At 41.3% G+C, this 15,836-nt stretch overlaps 1 protein-coding gene across 1 annotated transcript in view; it reads left to right on the top strand.

The window, feature by feature from the left end:
* COL12A1 (collagen type XII alpha 1 chain) overlaps positions 1–15,836 on the top strand; it is a 126,473-nt gene that overhangs the window by 64,702 nt on the left and 45,935 nt on the right. Inside the window, exons 33-44 of the mRNA XM_052646016.1 lie at positions 755–894; positions 1,323–1,452; positions 2,865–3,007; positions 4,370–4,499; positions 4,800–4,942; positions 6,862–6,991; positions 9,471–9,590; positions 10,667–10,813; positions 12,527–12,643; positions 12,789–12,935; positions 13,435–13,509; positions 15,331–15,470. Coding sequence (XP_052501976.1) covers positions 755–894; positions 1,323–1,452; positions 2,865–3,007; positions 4,370–4,499; positions 4,800–4,942; positions 6,862–6,991; positions 9,471–9,590; positions 10,667–10,813; positions 12,527–12,643; positions 12,789–12,935; positions 13,435–13,509; positions 15,331–15,470 — 1,562 coding nt within the window. The remainder of the gene's footprint in view (positions 1–754; positions 895–1,322; positions 1,453–2,864; positions 3,008–4,369; positions 4,500–4,799; positions 4,943–6,861; positions 6,992–9,470; positions 9,591–10,666; positions 10,814–12,526; positions 12,644–12,788; positions 12,936–13,434; positions 13,510–15,330; positions 15,471–15,836) is intronic.

Here is a 15,836-nt window from a genome sequence, read left to right as displayed (position 1 = left end):
TGTGTTTTGAATTGCTCCCTGGCATGTAGGATCTTCCTAGAGCAGCGCTTGAACCCGTGTCTCCCCCATTGGCAGGCAGATTGTATGCCACTGGGCCACCAGAGAAACCCAGTTCTGTGGCTTTTTAAATAACCTTGGTGGAAATAGAGTCATATCTTTCTCTGGAAACCCTGGGGTGACATAGAGCTTTGCTGATCTCTTAAAATGCACGTTGATAATGATCTCAATTGTTTTTAGTATCCTTGGAATTCTCTGTCTCTGTTCACGGAAAAAAGACATTTATAATTTTTCTCTCAGTCCAGTCGCTCAGTCGTGTCCGACTCTCTGCGACCCCATGGACTGCAGCACGCCAGGCCTCCCTGTCCATCACCAGCTCCGGGAGTTTACTCAAACTCATGTCCATTGGGTTGGTATTATTCTCTGCCGCTGCTGCTGCTGCTGCTGCTGCTGCTAAGTCGCTTCAGTCGTGTCCGACTCTGTGCGAGCCCATAGACGGCAGCCCACGAGGCTCCCCCATCCCTGGGATTACGCTCTAGGATAAAGCAAATAAAAACTGCCTTGGAGCCAAAATATGTCTGGAGAGATGAGACAGACATTCATTAGATGATCACAGACATTCTTTCATTTATTCCCTACTTCGACAAATATTTATGAGGTGCCTACTACAGGGGACCTGCCGTGTTCTAGGGTTCCTGGGAGACATCAGTGAACCTGTGTTTTATGTGTGCTATGATGTGCTTTCTGTGCATTTCAGAACCTTTGAATACCGTGAGGAACCTCAGAGTGTACGACCCTTCCACCAGCAGTTTGAACGTTCGCTGGGACCATGCCGAGGGCAATCCTCGCCAGTACAAGCTCTTCTATGCACCCACGGCAGGGGGCGCGGAGGAACTGGTAATTATTTCCTGTAGGGAAGAATGTGTGTTTGTTTCAACTGCAGCCAAATGATTGCAAAGTAGGGCTAAAGAGTTAAAAATTTACCTTGGAGCCTAAGAAGTACATATTCATTTAGTAGAACTTGACCAAGGATAGTAGGTTGCTGCCTCGGTGCCTGGGTGATTGGGGAGATTTGGGGACAGAGGATTGGAGCTGAGGGAAGTGATAATTCCAAGGAGTTCTAGGAGAAAGTCTAGGATGAGCGTAAGAAGTCTTCGCAAATAGTTAAAACAGTTCATCTGGGGGCACATCATTCCGTCCCAGTATTACAGAACTTGCTTCTTGATTTGGTCTTGACTTATTATTTTGAGTATTGTATCATTCGAAGCATTATTTCTTTTGCAAGTTTTTCAAATCAGTACTTTACATTTTATTAAAATCTTTAGGTACCAATCCCTGGGAATACCAATTATGCCATTCTTAGGAATCTACAGCCGGAGACCCAATACACCGTTACAGTGGTGCCTGTTTATTCTGAAGGTGACGGAGGACGCACATCAGATACTGGAAGGACACGTAAGTAAGAAGGCAGAAAATGTAGCTCTTTCATGATACACTTTGCTTTTCAATGTAAAGGCCATATAGGCACATTGAAGAATATTTGGAAAATTCATGATAGCATAAAAATATAAAAGTTACTCATCGTTTACCATCCAAATTCCACCAACTGTTATTATTTTAGTGTATGAAACAGAAAAGTTATAATAGCATTCTTCTTCTGAAATGGTAATTTTAGAATTTATACATGTATATATAATCGTCCGTATTCTGTTTCACTGGCAAAAATTCATGAACTTTGCTTTGTGCTTTATAAATTTATGTGGAGCAGTATTTTATAACTGGCTTTCACAGTGTCAATTTTTGAAATCTGTTTGTCACATTACTTAATTGCACATTTCTCTGGTATGCTGATGAAGTGCCTTTTGGCGTTGAAAATCTGAGTGCTTTCATTTGCCATTAACATCTTGAGAAACCAGTTTATAGTGGTTTTACAATTCTTTGTAGTATTGCTTAAAGGCTTTGGGGCATACCTATAAATATTTCTTTGGCTTTAAAAATACACTTGCTGATGGCTGAAAGGGAGCAAGTTCGGATGACTTCTTTTGGAGAAAGATTAGTGGTCTGGAAAGATGATAATATTGGCTAAACTAGAGTTTGGGGTTAATACATGGATTTAATTTGAATGTTTTTCTAAGTCCTGGTTGAAGCAGTTAACTGAGAACTGAGTGTATCTTTTCTCCTTCCTTTTGCCTTTTATTTTAATCACAGAAGACATTCAGTATCGATTTGCTGAATGAGAAGGAATGAATGGGTGAAGATAGCTATTTGGAATTAGACGGCTTCATCCACGTTGCCAGGTTACCCTTAGAAGGCAGAGCTGTAAAATCATCTCTCTCTCCAGCACCTGTGTTGGGAAACTGACGCTTCTTTTCAGTTTCTTGTTCCTTGTCTGTCCTTTTATGGCCATGAGGCTCAGTGGCTTGATCGTGTCCTGTTCTTTGTGACCCCATGGACTGTAGCCCACCAGGCTCCTCTGCGCATGGAGTTTTCCAGGCAAGAATACCGGAGTGTTTTGCCATTCCTTCGCCAGGGGATCTTTTTCCCAACCCAGGGATGGAACCCACGTGATTCTTTGCCACTGAGCTACCTGGGAAGCCCGTTTTATGGCCAACCCAGTACTATTGCTTTTACTTGCTTGTTTTTATTGGCAACAACTTTGCTTCCATATAGACCGAAGACATAGTTGGCTAACTTGGACTACACTTGGATTTGAAACTTTTTAATCTGCTTTTGTGTGTGGATAGTTAGATGTTTAAGGAGGACAATATTTTATCCTATTGGAGAGTGGAAGTTCTGGAGAAGTGATAACAAAAACTCAACATAGATAAACAAACATAAGAAATATGTGTTGGCTTTTCTTTCCTCAGTGGTGAGAGGGCTGGCAAGAAACGTCCAAGTGTACAATCCGACACCAAACAGCCTGGACGTTCGTTGGGACTCGGCACCTGGCCCAGTTCAGCAGTATCGCATTGTGTATTCACCTCAGGATGGTACAAGACCCTCCGAATCTGTAAGTTATGCTGTTGCCTTGGAAGTTGGCAAAAGAATGTTGCAGATTTCACTGCATCTCCAGCTGTAGTAGCTGCTGGCCTCGGATGATAAATCAGTTGGTGTGGCACTGGGTCTTCTGGAAACTTCCTTTCTTGATAAGCTTAGTCTCATGTTTGTGCCCTGGTTGGTTGCCTGTGAGAATGCAAACCATAGACAAGCCTGCATGTAATGCTTAAATGATGGCTTTTCATGAATTAAAGTATTACCTATAGGGTTAGTTGGCAAAAATTAATTTTATTTTAAAAATGAAAATTAGCTATATAAGTTAAAAGCCCCAGTAGTTAATGCAAATCATTGCTAGGCCTTGTTAATATGGGCTTTTGTTATAACATACGCATGTCTTTGTTAAGAAAATACTTTGTTAAATTTGCCTCCATTGGCTCTTAACAGATTGCCCAATCTATCTTCAATTCATAGCACTGTGCTATTTTTTTTAAAGTAGATTAGTAGAGATCAGAAATTACTAATTTGACCTCGAATATGGGCTTCCCAGGTGGTGCAGTTGGTAAAGAATCCACCTGCCAATGCAGGAGACACAGAGACAAGGGTTTGATCCCCGGGTCAGGAAAATCCTCTGGAGTGGGAAAGAGAAACCCACTCCAGTATTCTTTCCTGGAAAATTCCACGGGAAGAGGCTCTAGGTGGGCTGCAGTCCATGGGGTAGCCAAGAGTTGGACATAACTGAGCACGCATGCATTATCAGAATACCTATGGGAAAGTAAACTTATAAACTAGTTTAATTTACAAGTCTTTACAAAATAAACAATGATGATGAACAAAGATTAAACAAATGAGCAATGGCTGTGTTCTGTAAGAATGGCTGTGTGTGTGGAGTATATTCAGACAACTTCGTCCTTACCCATTGCATGGAGTTGCTATTTTAATAGAAAACCTCTGCCCCGCCAGCGTGTGTGTGTGTGTGTGTGTGTGTGTGGTGGTGGTGGGGGGGAGGGTGGGGTGCGGGAAGGGCGGTCCCTTCTCTTTTGTGTAGGTAACATTCAGGACACTTTTGGATAACTGTCTTGAGCCCTGGCTGTTGTATTTGAGAATCTTTTACAATAAACATAAATAGGAGATAATTGAAGTTAGTAAGGGTTCACTATGAACCCTAAGGGCTCCTAACTTTTTTTGGAGAGGAGATTTCTGAGGCTAAATTGCATTGAATGCTATGGCTTGGGCATATCTCACGAGGTAGCACAGAAGTTGGCTTCTGCTGTGTTGGGCTCTGCTTTTATTGTAAACGTTATTATGCTGACTAATGAAGGACTTGGTAAGCATTTGGGTTGTCATCAGACAGAATCTGGCATGTCCTCCCCTCCAGATTGTGGTGCCAGGAAATACCCACACGGTGCACTTGGAGCGGCTGATTCCGGACACTCCCTATTCTGTGAACATCGTCGCGCTCTACTCGGATGCTGAAGGGAATCCCAGCCCTGCCCAGGGCCGCACATGTGAGGAGCAAATCCGTTCTCCACCGGGTTCTCTTGTGACTCGGGGTGGGAGGCCCGGGGCGGGCGCGGGTGGGGAGTGAGGGGTGCTGGGGGCTGCCTAAGTGAAGCCTGGATCGCTCTGAATATAGCATTTTCTATTCTGGTTTCACATGAGAACCATAGATGTGTACTTCATCACAAGGGAGTAAGCAACCTAGAGAGTGGTGAGGTACCTGCCCTGGGGACGTTTCTTTCACACCCCACACCCCACGTTCACTGTGATCACAGACTGGAAACTAATTGTTGCATTTATTTTTTTAGTACCACGAAGCGGACCAAGAAATCTCAGAGTCTTTGGGGAGACCACCAACAGCCTCTCGGTAGCCTGGGATCATGCTGACGGGCCGGTTCAACAATACAGGATCATTTACTCTCCCACTGTTGGTGACCCGATTGATGAATATGTGAGTCTGATTCTCATTCACCTGAGCATTTTATTTTGTAGTCTCTTACCTGTTGAAGGCTGAACATCAGCTTTCCTCTTTAGGAAGTCCTGTGATCACAGTTGCACTCTTGTCTCTCGTGAGACGGTCACATTTTGTGTGACTTTCTCTGATGTGACATGGAGCAGCTGTCTGTGCCTAGCATGGCCTCCCCCACCACAGGCTATCAGTGTCTTTGGGCTCATTTCTTTTCTAAAGACAGGTTGAAAGATTGTCTTATCTAATATAAATGCATATATTTTTATTCTATCATGAATTTTCCAAATATTCAGGTAATGTGACTCTTTAAATCTTAACCTTGCTTTAAATATAATTTCTCCACAATATCTCCCTTCAATTGTTGTTGTTTAGTTGCTAAGTCATGTGTGACTCTTTGCGACCACATGGACTGTAGCCCACGAGGCTCCTCTGTCCTTGGGATTCTCCAGGCAAGAATACTGGAGCGGGTTGCCATTTCCTTCTCCAGAGGATCTTCCTGATCAAGGGATCTAATGCATCTCCTACATTGGCAGGCAGGTTCTTTCTCCCTGAGCCAGCAGGCTAATCAAGCAGTCTTTTCTCTGCACTGAACATTTTTGGGTACACTTTGGTTTTGAGTATAAATACTCTCATACTAGTCTTAAACTTTTTGACTGTCGTATTTTGTCACTCTAGAACTTGATTCAAGTTTCTTCAAGCTTCTTCTTGGTTCTCTGTATGTATATCCATCTATTACAGAGGGACGAACTCACTACTTTCCTTAAAGTTTAATGGTTAATTGATGTGGTAGGTTAATAGAATATAACACAGAATGTTGATTGTAAGGCAGTGAAGTCTGTGCTTTGTAGCCATTTTGTCACATGTATCTTCTTTGACTCAATGGACATGAGTCTGAGCAAACTCCGGGAGATAGTGAAGGACAGGGAAGCCTGGCATGCTGCAGTCCATGGGGTAGCAAAGAGTTGGACATGGCTTAGTGACTGAAAAACAGGAATTGTCTTTGATAGTTCTTCCTTCATGATCCCCATGTTGTAACATTTGTTATCTACTTGAACTTGAAATATTAAACTCGAATTCAAGCCCCTATTTTTATTAATCAGAAAGTCACATAACTGTCTTTAAGTTTCTGCTCAAGATGAGATAAGCAGTATTACCACACTTAGTTTGCTAAAGCAGAGAGGCTCATGCTTTAGTGTTTATTCAGCTTTGCCACTGACAAGCATGCAATTTCCTGTCTTTTTCTGAAGACATTAAAAATGCAATTTCCCCCCACTTCACCATTTGGATTTAGGGGACACCATGCTGTTTTAAGTGATCCCTGTTGTTTGTAGAAGCAGAGCATAGGGTTGGAAGAGAGACTGAGAGCTCTGTCTGGTTCGTTTCCTCTTCATGGGGGCAGTTGAATGCATCTTCCATTTCCTCTTTTTCCCCTAGTTAATATCAGCCAAGCTGACCCTCTTGAGGACAGAAGCTGAGGCTGCTTTTGCTTCCTGGGGCGCTCCCATGGAGGGCGTCACACCTGGCCTGTGGTGGGCACCGGGTGCGTGTGTGTGGAAGGAGCACCATAAAACCGACACAGAGAGATGAGTGAGAAAGCAGAGGGGCACAGCGATGCTTGGTCACATGTGTGCGAGATGCTGCCTTTCATTCTCAAGGCTTCCTTCCTTCCGGGAGGCTGAGCCGCAGGACAGGGACGTGGCTGATGTAGTATTTGAGCTGAGAGGTACCTGACTCTAAAACCATTCCCCTTGCTGTTTGGTGGCAGGGAAGACAGTTTGCCCCACCGTGAACACTATACAACAAGAAGGAACCAGGAAGAAAACATTGCTGTTTATGGGAATACATATTGATCTGAAAATCCTCTAGCTGGTAATAACTTCATAATTTAACTTCCCCTGCAGACCACTGTCCCAGGCAGAAGAAACAACGTAATTCTCCAGCCCCTGCAGCCTGATACCCCATATAAAATTACTGTTATTCCTGTTTATGAAGATGGAGACGGTGCCCATTTGACTGGAAATGGAAGAACTGGTAAATGCCTTCTGCCTTTCATGATCTTTAAGCTTGGTACTCTCTGAGTAGCTGCATCTCAGACACTATATTAATACTGCCTCAACATTTGTATCATATAGTGCATTTTGTCAAAATGATATGACAACAGAATGTGCTTTTAGCTTTTTAAAGGTCCACTAGAAAAAGGAAAATGAGACCCAAGCCTGCGTACTTTTCTTTGCCTGAGACAGCTTTATCCTTTGCAAAGCCACTGCCTAGTCACTGAAAAATATTTCAGTTTGTGTGTTATCAGTTATGCTGTGGCTGTTAATCAGTTAAGTGTCAGCAAAAAAATACCGTGTCACCATTGAATTTGTCATAAAAAGCAAGATGATTAGTAGTCGTCTTCTGCCTTTTCAAAGTTAGGTTTTTTAAAAAATATTTTTTTCTATTGTTCAGTTCAGTTCAGTTGCTTAGTTATGTCCGACTATTGCGACCCCATGGACTACAGCATGTCAGGCTTCCCTGTCCATCACCAACTAACTCCCAGAGTTTACTCAAACTTATGTCCATTGAGTCAGTGATGACATCCAGCCATCTCATACTCTGTCGTCCCCTTCTCCTCCCGCCCTCAATCTTTCCCAGCATCAGGGTCTTTTCCAATGAGTCAGTCCTTCACATCTGGTGACCAAATTATTGGAGTTTCAGCTTCAGTATCCGTCCTTCCAATGAATATTCAGGACTGATCTCCTTCAGAATGGACTGGTTGGATCTCCTTGCAGTCCAAGGGACTCTCAAGAGTCTTCTTCAACACCAGAGTTCAAAAACATCATTTCTTCAGCACTCAGCTTTCTTTATGGTCCTAAGTCATTTACGAAGAATTACCAGGGTTCAGTTGTCTTTTCTAGCCCACACGGGTGCCAGTTTCTTATGATTTAGATAACAAGTTCTCCAGTTCGGTAGCTGGAATGACCTGAGGATCCTTAGAAAGGCTTATGCCTTGGTACCAAGCACAGAGACACTGACGTAGTCGGTCTAGATGTGGCCTGGACCTGCTGAAGTTCTAGTGTGTAGCCAAAGCTGAAAGTCTCTGGCTGAGCTTGGAGGCAGGCTGGCCATCAGTCTGCTGGGTTCTGTTAACTGGGTGACATTGCTAAGACTTTTTTTCCACTTCATTCAGCAAAAATCCCCTTAAGTAACATGATTTCAGGGTCCTTGCTACGCTTAATTGCCCAGACTCTTTCTCTGCTTAAACAATCTTGACAACATTACAGGATTTGGGAGAGGAAACATTTGAAAGCTCCCGAGAGAAAAGCAGGACCAGTGTTTCAGCTCAGTCTCTAGAGGCCAAGAATTTGTATTTCTTGACACTTGTCGTCTACAGAACTGAGTCAACAGAGACTCCATTTAGCAACTCAAGATAATTTTAATTGAGCAGTTTCCCCAATTTTCACTCCCTCCCTGAGGTTTCAGAATATATTTAGATACTTTTCTGGAGGAAATGCCATATTTCAGAATTTTGTGCTTAATCACAGAACATGAAAAGTCTCTCCTAGATCTTGAGTTTTCTAGGAAGGGCCAAAGCCACTTCTGGTTTCTGTTATTAAAACAGTTTTTAAAGTTGAAGTCCTTATGTGTGTAATGCTATGCATAATAACTCAGTGGCTGACTATCATGCTATTTCACAGCATTGCTCTTACTGGGAATGGAGTTAGCCTGAGCTCTGGAAGCCTGAGGATTTTCTCTAGGTCTTGCTGGTAGAGGTTATAACGGTGTTGGGAAAGAACCTTGTTTTAGTCAGTAGCTAGCTGTGTAATCTTGGACGAACCATAGTTTATTTTTGTGATAAGATGGTTGGGCTGCTGCTGCTGCTGCTAAGTCACTTCAGTCGTGTCCAACTCTGTGCGACCCCATAGATGGCAGCCCACCAGGCTCCACCATCCCTGGGATTCTCCAGGCAAGAACACTGGAGTGGGTTGCCATTTCCTTCTCCAATGCATGAAAGTGAAAAGTGAAAGTGAAGTCGCTCAGTTGTTTCTGACTCTTTGTGACCCCATGGACTGCAGCCTACCAGGCTCCTCTGTCCATGGGATTTTCTAGGCAAGAGTACTGGAGTGGGTTGCCATTGCCTTCTCCAGATGGTTGGGCTAGATAGTCTCAAAATTGGTTTTTTTTTTGCTCTAACAATCTTTGATCTATAACATTCAAAAACTGGTATGAGATATATTTTAGTCTCTATGATTCTGCATCATATAACATACTGGTTCTGGAAATTACCACTTCCTGAGTCTGTTTGATTTGCTATCTGAATTTGAAAAATTTCCAAGCTTTCTGTTGAACATTTCAGTGCTTATTAATTGTTTTTTGAATCAGAACATTATGAGATATTATTAATATGCTCTCATGGGGCTGCATTGCCAATATTCATAGCCAATACTCATTAAGTTCTATGCTTAATGTTTGTTAGTCCTTGTTTGTCAATAAAAGGTCAGTAATATGTGCCAATATTTGTTTTCAGTGGGATTACTTCCTCCTCAGAACATACACATCTCTGATGAATGGTATACCAGATTCAGGGTGTCCTGGGATCCTTCACCCTCTCCTGTTCTTGGATATAAAATTGTGTATAAGCCAGTGGGTAAGGAAATACCTTTGCTATCTTAGGAATGCATTAGAGGGTTATTTGTGTATGAGGGTGTTTTTAATTGCATCCTCCATGATTAGATTCTCCCGATAGTTCAGTTATCACATCAAGTTCTCTCCTACCAAAGGTAACATTTCTGGAAATAGTATTTAAGCCAGTGGTTTAAAGTATCATTGTTACTATGGGTTTAGATGTTACTCCCATTAATTTGCATGACTAAGATATCTGATCTGGTTCATAAAATTCCACAAATTGAAACTGTGTTCAGACAACCTATATGTTATTATGCTTGTGACATAATGGGTGCTTAATTAATATAAACTGTATTTCTGTATTTTTCCCATTCTGTCAAGGTATTATTCCATTTGGGGCATGTGCATTTTAGTTTATTCACAACAGGCTTGCTTTTCAACTTCCCACTGACACTTTCAACTAAATGGATGTCCTCTCTGTTAAATTATTTTCCATCTTTGTTTCCATGTTCTATCTATATGTTTAGCAAAATGGAAGAAATATACTCTTTGTGCTAAATTTGCTGAGGTATCTTCCATGTACCCAGGAAGGGTGTGAACCAGAAAAAGGAAAAGGAGAGAAGGCAAGTGTCAGGATATGTGAGCTGTGCAAGAAACAAAGAGAGAACTTCAAAGTGGAGGAATGGGATGCAAGACAGATGCTTTAAAATCATCTCTACAACAGAAAAATGTTAATTGAGTACCTAATGTATACAGAGTACTATGCTGGCAAAATGAGACTTTAGAGAAGAAGCTTGACAGTCTAGAGTAGTTGGCTGTGTGATGAGTTATTTTTTAAAGGAACATTAATTGCACACATGCTGCATTCATTAGCACACATGCTAGGTATTGTGCAACACTTTGAGAATAACAAGAAAAGGATTGTGTCTGCCTACAGTTTTGTATTCACCATATAAAGTAGCATGTATTACAGGGAGCAAGTGCATAAGGGCTATGAAATCAATAGTGTTCATACTATCGTTTAAGTCATTTGATTTTAAGAAAAAATTGAGACTAGGGATAACATATTTCTCTGTATTTTTGTGATTGTAATAAAAGGTTCCAATGAGCCCATGGAAGTCTTTGTTGGAGAAGTGACGTCATACACATTACACAATCTCAACCCCAGCACCACCTATGACGTGAATGTCTATGCTCAGTATGATTCTGGACTCAGTGTTCCTCTGACCGACCAAGGCACTACATGTGAGTCACGTAGCTTTCTGTGGTTGTAAGAAAAAGTGTAGTATAAATGATCAGGCCAGTCTGTTTTAATGTTCTTTCTTAGCATATGCATGTTTCCTCAGCATTGAGTAGGTAACCCTTTTGTGTCCAGCTAAACAAATACTTAGGCCATATAATCAAAATTACAAAAAGTGTGTGTTGAGATATGTTTATTTCATATAAAATACATTTAAAAATTTGAAAGATAAAAATTTTGGAATTGTTATTTCATCCATGAATAATATGTAAGATCATAGAGTTGAGAACTATGTGGTTTTTCCTGACATTTGATGTTAAACACGGACTTCCCAGTTGGTTCAGTGGTAAAGAATTCACCTGGCAAGGCAGGAGATGGAAGAGACGCAGTTCAGTCCCTGGGTTGGGAAGATCCCCTGGAGTAGGAAAAGGCAACGCATTCCAGTATCGTTGCTTGGAAAATTCCATGGACAGAGGAGCCTGGTGGACTATAGCCCATGTGGTCTCAAAGTCACGACTGAGTGACTGAGTAAACACATGCACAGTTGAAAGTTTTCATGTAAATGTCATGGTTACTGATTCAGCCCACAGATAGATTTTGTTATCATCAAATGCTTCAGTGACTATTAAAGAACTTAGCAGATAGAATTTCAGAAAAAGTTCTCGTTATTTTTCATGAGATCTTGGACATTCATTGTGTTGAGAGGGGCTACAGACAGACCTCGTTTTATTGCACTTGGCTTTATTTCACTTTGCAGATGCTGCATTTTCTATAAATTGAAGTTTTGTGGCAACCTGGCATGGAACAAGTCTACTGGTGCCATTTTTCCATCAGCATTTGCTCACTTCATGTCTCTGTGTCACATTTGGTAGTTCTTGAAATATTTCAACCTTTCTCATTATTATTATGTTTGTTATGGTGATCTGAGATCAGTGATCTTTGGTGTTACTATTGCAAAAAGATTACAATTAGCTGAAGGCTCAGATGATGGTTAACATTTTTAGCAATCAAGTATTTTTAATGAAGGTATGAACATTACTTTTTTTATACAAAAAGCTGCTGCTGCTGTTGCTGAGTTGCTTCAGTTGTGTCTGACTCTGCACAACCCCATAGACGGCAGCCCACCAGGCTCCCCTGTCCCTGGGATTCTCCAGGCAAGAACACTGGAGTGCGTTGCCATTTCCTTCTCCAATACATGAAAGTGAAAAGTGAAAGTGAAGTCGCTCAGTCTTGTCCAACTCAGTGACCCCATAGACTGCAGCCTACCAGCCTCCTCTGTCCATGAGATTTTCCAGGCAAGAGTACTGGAGTGGGTGGCCATTGCCTTCTCCATACAAAAAGCTACTTCACACAATATACTATGGTATAGTGTAAACATAACTTTTGTATGCTCTGGAAAGTCAAAATATTCATGTCACTTGATTATTGAACCAATATTTGCTTTATTCTGGTGGTCTGGAACTGATGTGGAATTTGCTTCTCTTGAAAATCAGTGATAAAAAGGGAGATCCATTTTGACTGTACCATATTCTCATGTTTGTTTCATGTATATTTTTTAATAAGGAAACAGTGTGAACAATGTGAGACTTTAGGCATTACATTTTTCAGCCACAATGAAAGTTTAAAAAATGTGCTAGGATTAAAAGTTTGCTTTTTGTCTTTGTTTAGGAAGTAAGTCTATTTCTTCCTGCCTTTTTTTTTTTTTTTTTTTTTTTTAGTGTATTTGAATGTGACGGATCTGAAAACTTACCAAGTCGGGTGGGATACATTCTGTGTCAGATGGTTGGCTCACCGAGCAGCCACTTCCTACAGACTAAAACTAAGCCCCGCAGATGGTACGTGTGCAAAAAAAATACCTGGAGCACATAGTAGTCACATTTTAAACTTTAGTAAAGATGTTATTTTGCTTATTAAAAAAAAATGATGCATCAACATGCCTTTAAATATAACTATTGACAATGCTGGCATTGTCCTAACCAGGAACCAGAGGACAGGAAATCACAGTGCGTGGATCAGAAACCAGTCACTGCTTCACTGACCTGTCACCAGAAACTGATTATGGAGTCACTGTCTTTGTGCAGACACCAAACCTTGAGGGACCAGGTGTCTCAGTCAAAGAACGTACTAGTAAGTGCTTGAGTAATCTGGGGAGTCTCCGTAAGGCTTCAGAATAGGATGCTCTGGGTGTGGGAGGCTGAAGTAACTCCTGCGTGACCACTTCTCCTTGCGAACAGCAATAGTGAGGTGATGGCAGGTCCTTGAGGTGGGGTCTGTGGTCGGCTCAATACCTTTATCTGCAGCAATCCTGTGTTGCCCCTGTTAGGCTTGGTGTAATGAGGAAAAAGACCTCAAAGAGGGAGCTGGCTCTAGCAGACTGTGAGAGGGTGAATATGTGTTGCATTAGTGACCTTTGCCCATTCTCCCTCTGATTCTGGGCTTCAGTTCCTGCTGCAGTCAATACTGAGTGTCTGCCAATGGTACCAAATTTGGATGAAATAGAATTCCCAGCATCAGTGCCAGGGAGACTTAATTTGTTGTCGAGGGCTTAAATGGCTCTTAAGATTTATTTTCTGTGATATGAAATATGCACTTGTTGTGGTTTTCTAATTATTGTTTTAAATTCTAGCCTTAAAACCAACAGAAGCCCCGACAGAGCCACCCACACCCCCTCCTCCTCCTACAATTCCACCAGCCCGGGAAGGTAAGTGATACTATCAGTCGATGCATTCAGCTGGTGGGGACTGAGCTCCTTCTTACTTATGTACCTCATTTACAGCTGACATAGGACATTTCTGATTTATTATTCCTGCCGAAGCGTTTTTAGATCACAGGCAGAGATTACCAGTCATTTGCTCTTCCCCTGCTCCAGACACATTTTAGTGTGACTAAAATCAATCACAAACCACTGCAGCTCTTCAGTGGAACTCTTGTTTCCTCAGTTTGCAGATGAATGTCTAGTGATGCCTTATATAATCCATAGTCACATGGTGGGCATTCTTTCTTCTGCCTGTTGGCATCAAAAAGCACTGGGAACTTTGGGGCTAAATCTGCAATATAACTCCTGTGGCCTTTGACTTTGGAATTCCTGGCTTCTCACTTGAGAGGCCCTGGATTACACAAAGCTGAAAAACTTCCATTCACCAAAGCTGGAGACATAATTGTCACTTGCAGAGAACTGGTAAAAAGACATATACTGAGCTATTCCTACTGGTCTCTGTAATTTGGGGCAATGCTCAGCATTTCATCAAATTAAGTTTTAGGTGACAGAGGATGAGATGGTTGGATGAGTCACGGACATGAGTTTGAACAAGTTCCAGTAGGTACTGAGGGACAGGAAAGCTGGCGTGCTGCAGTCCGTGGGGTTGCAGAGTCGGACACGACTAAGCAACTGAATAACAAATTAACTACTGGTTTATTCTTTTCCTGCGTTCTGTTTCCAGCATTTAACTGAAAGCATTTCAGACTTTAAAGTTTTTTTTTTTTTTTAATCTTGGAAGACTTAGAAGGCTATGATTTTATCTTAGCCTTTTTGATGTGATTTTATCTTATGATTTTATCAAGTCTATTAAAGAAGTAAAATTAAAAGTGTAATATTATAGGATAAAATAGTAATGAGTGTCTTTAAATTAAACTTTTGAAAAGAATTCAGTAAATAATTTTGGCTTTAAGACATGCATGCTAAGGTCTTAATAGACGTTACATTTTATTTTAGAGCAGTTAAATTTTAGAGCAGTTTTAGGTTCACATCAAATTTGAACTGAAAGTACATGTAGGTCCCAGACATGCCCTGCCTCCTCCCATCCAAACCTCCCCCAACTCTCAACATCCCCCTGCTGCCAGAGTGGGATGTTAGTTACATCCTGTGAACCTATATTGGCACATCATTATCATCCAAAGTCCATATTTACTTTAGGATTCATTCTTGGTGTTAAATATTCTGCACATTAAGTTTTTGTCACTAAAATGCTGTTAAATTCTTATTTTCAGAATTTTTTAAGCCTTCAAGTCTGAAGATTTAAAGATGTTTATTTTATTCCTCCCCTTTCCTCCTTCCATACAATTCTAGTGGCTTAATTTAAAATTTAAAAGACACCTTATCTACATGCATGATTATGTATAGAATCTCCAAACCCACTGATGACTCAAGTTCTGTGAATAATTGTTTTTACTTTGATTTCCTCCACATTTATTGTTTGAAGCTTCTTGAAGAATTCTATATGGAGGGAGCATGTGTTTGCAGAGTGAATGCGAGCAGATGGAGTAATTCCAGAGCAGAGATTGAGAGCACCTCTCAAACTTTGCTGTGCACTCGAATTATCTGGCACTTTGTTACTGCCGATTCTGATTCAAGAAGTCTGGGGTGGGGCCCAGGACTCCATTCCTATCAAGCTCCCACATGATGCTGTTGCTGCTGGAACCACAGAAGAGTAGAGCGTGTTAGACTACATTTCTCAGTTTTGTAACTTCACTTGAATGAAAGAATTTATGAGACTTTGGGCTTCTTTTGTGTTTTCTCCCCCAGTGTGCAAAGGGGCCAAAGCAGATATTGTATTCCTGACCGATGCTTCCTGGAGTATTGGGGATGATAATTTTAACAAAGTTGTAAAATTCATTTTCAATACTGTGGGAGGCTTTGATGAAATCAGTCCTGCTGGAATTCAGGTGGGTGTCATTTCAAAGGTTATTCATCTGTAATGTCTTGCCATTTCCTCCAGACTTCTTAAGTACAAAGACTTTTCAGTAAGAACTCCATTTTTACTTTATTTTCTATTTTCTTTACACGTATACTTTTGGGAAGGGCTTGGGTGTAACTGATAAAATGAATAGGGGACGGGATAAAGATGGCGGAGGAATAGGACGGGAAGAGCACTTTCTCCCTCACAAATTCCTCAAAAGAACATTTCACCTCCGAGCAAACTCCACAAAACAACTTCTGTAGGCTGGCAGAGGTTATCAGGCATCCAGAAAAGCAGACCATTGTCTTCAAAAACAGGTAGGAAAAAATATAAAAGACGAAAAAGGAGACAA

This window comes from Budorcas taxicolor, chromosome 9 (genome assembly GCF_023091745.1).
Source record: "Budorcas taxicolor isolate Tak-1 chromosome 9, Takin1.1, whole genome shotgun sequence".
NCBI lineage: Eukaryota > Metazoa > Chordata > Mammalia > Artiodactyla > Bovidae > Budorcas > Budorcas taxicolor.
Note: the sequence above shows the minus strand (reverse complement) of the source record. Positions and strands in the feature narration are given on the sequence as shown.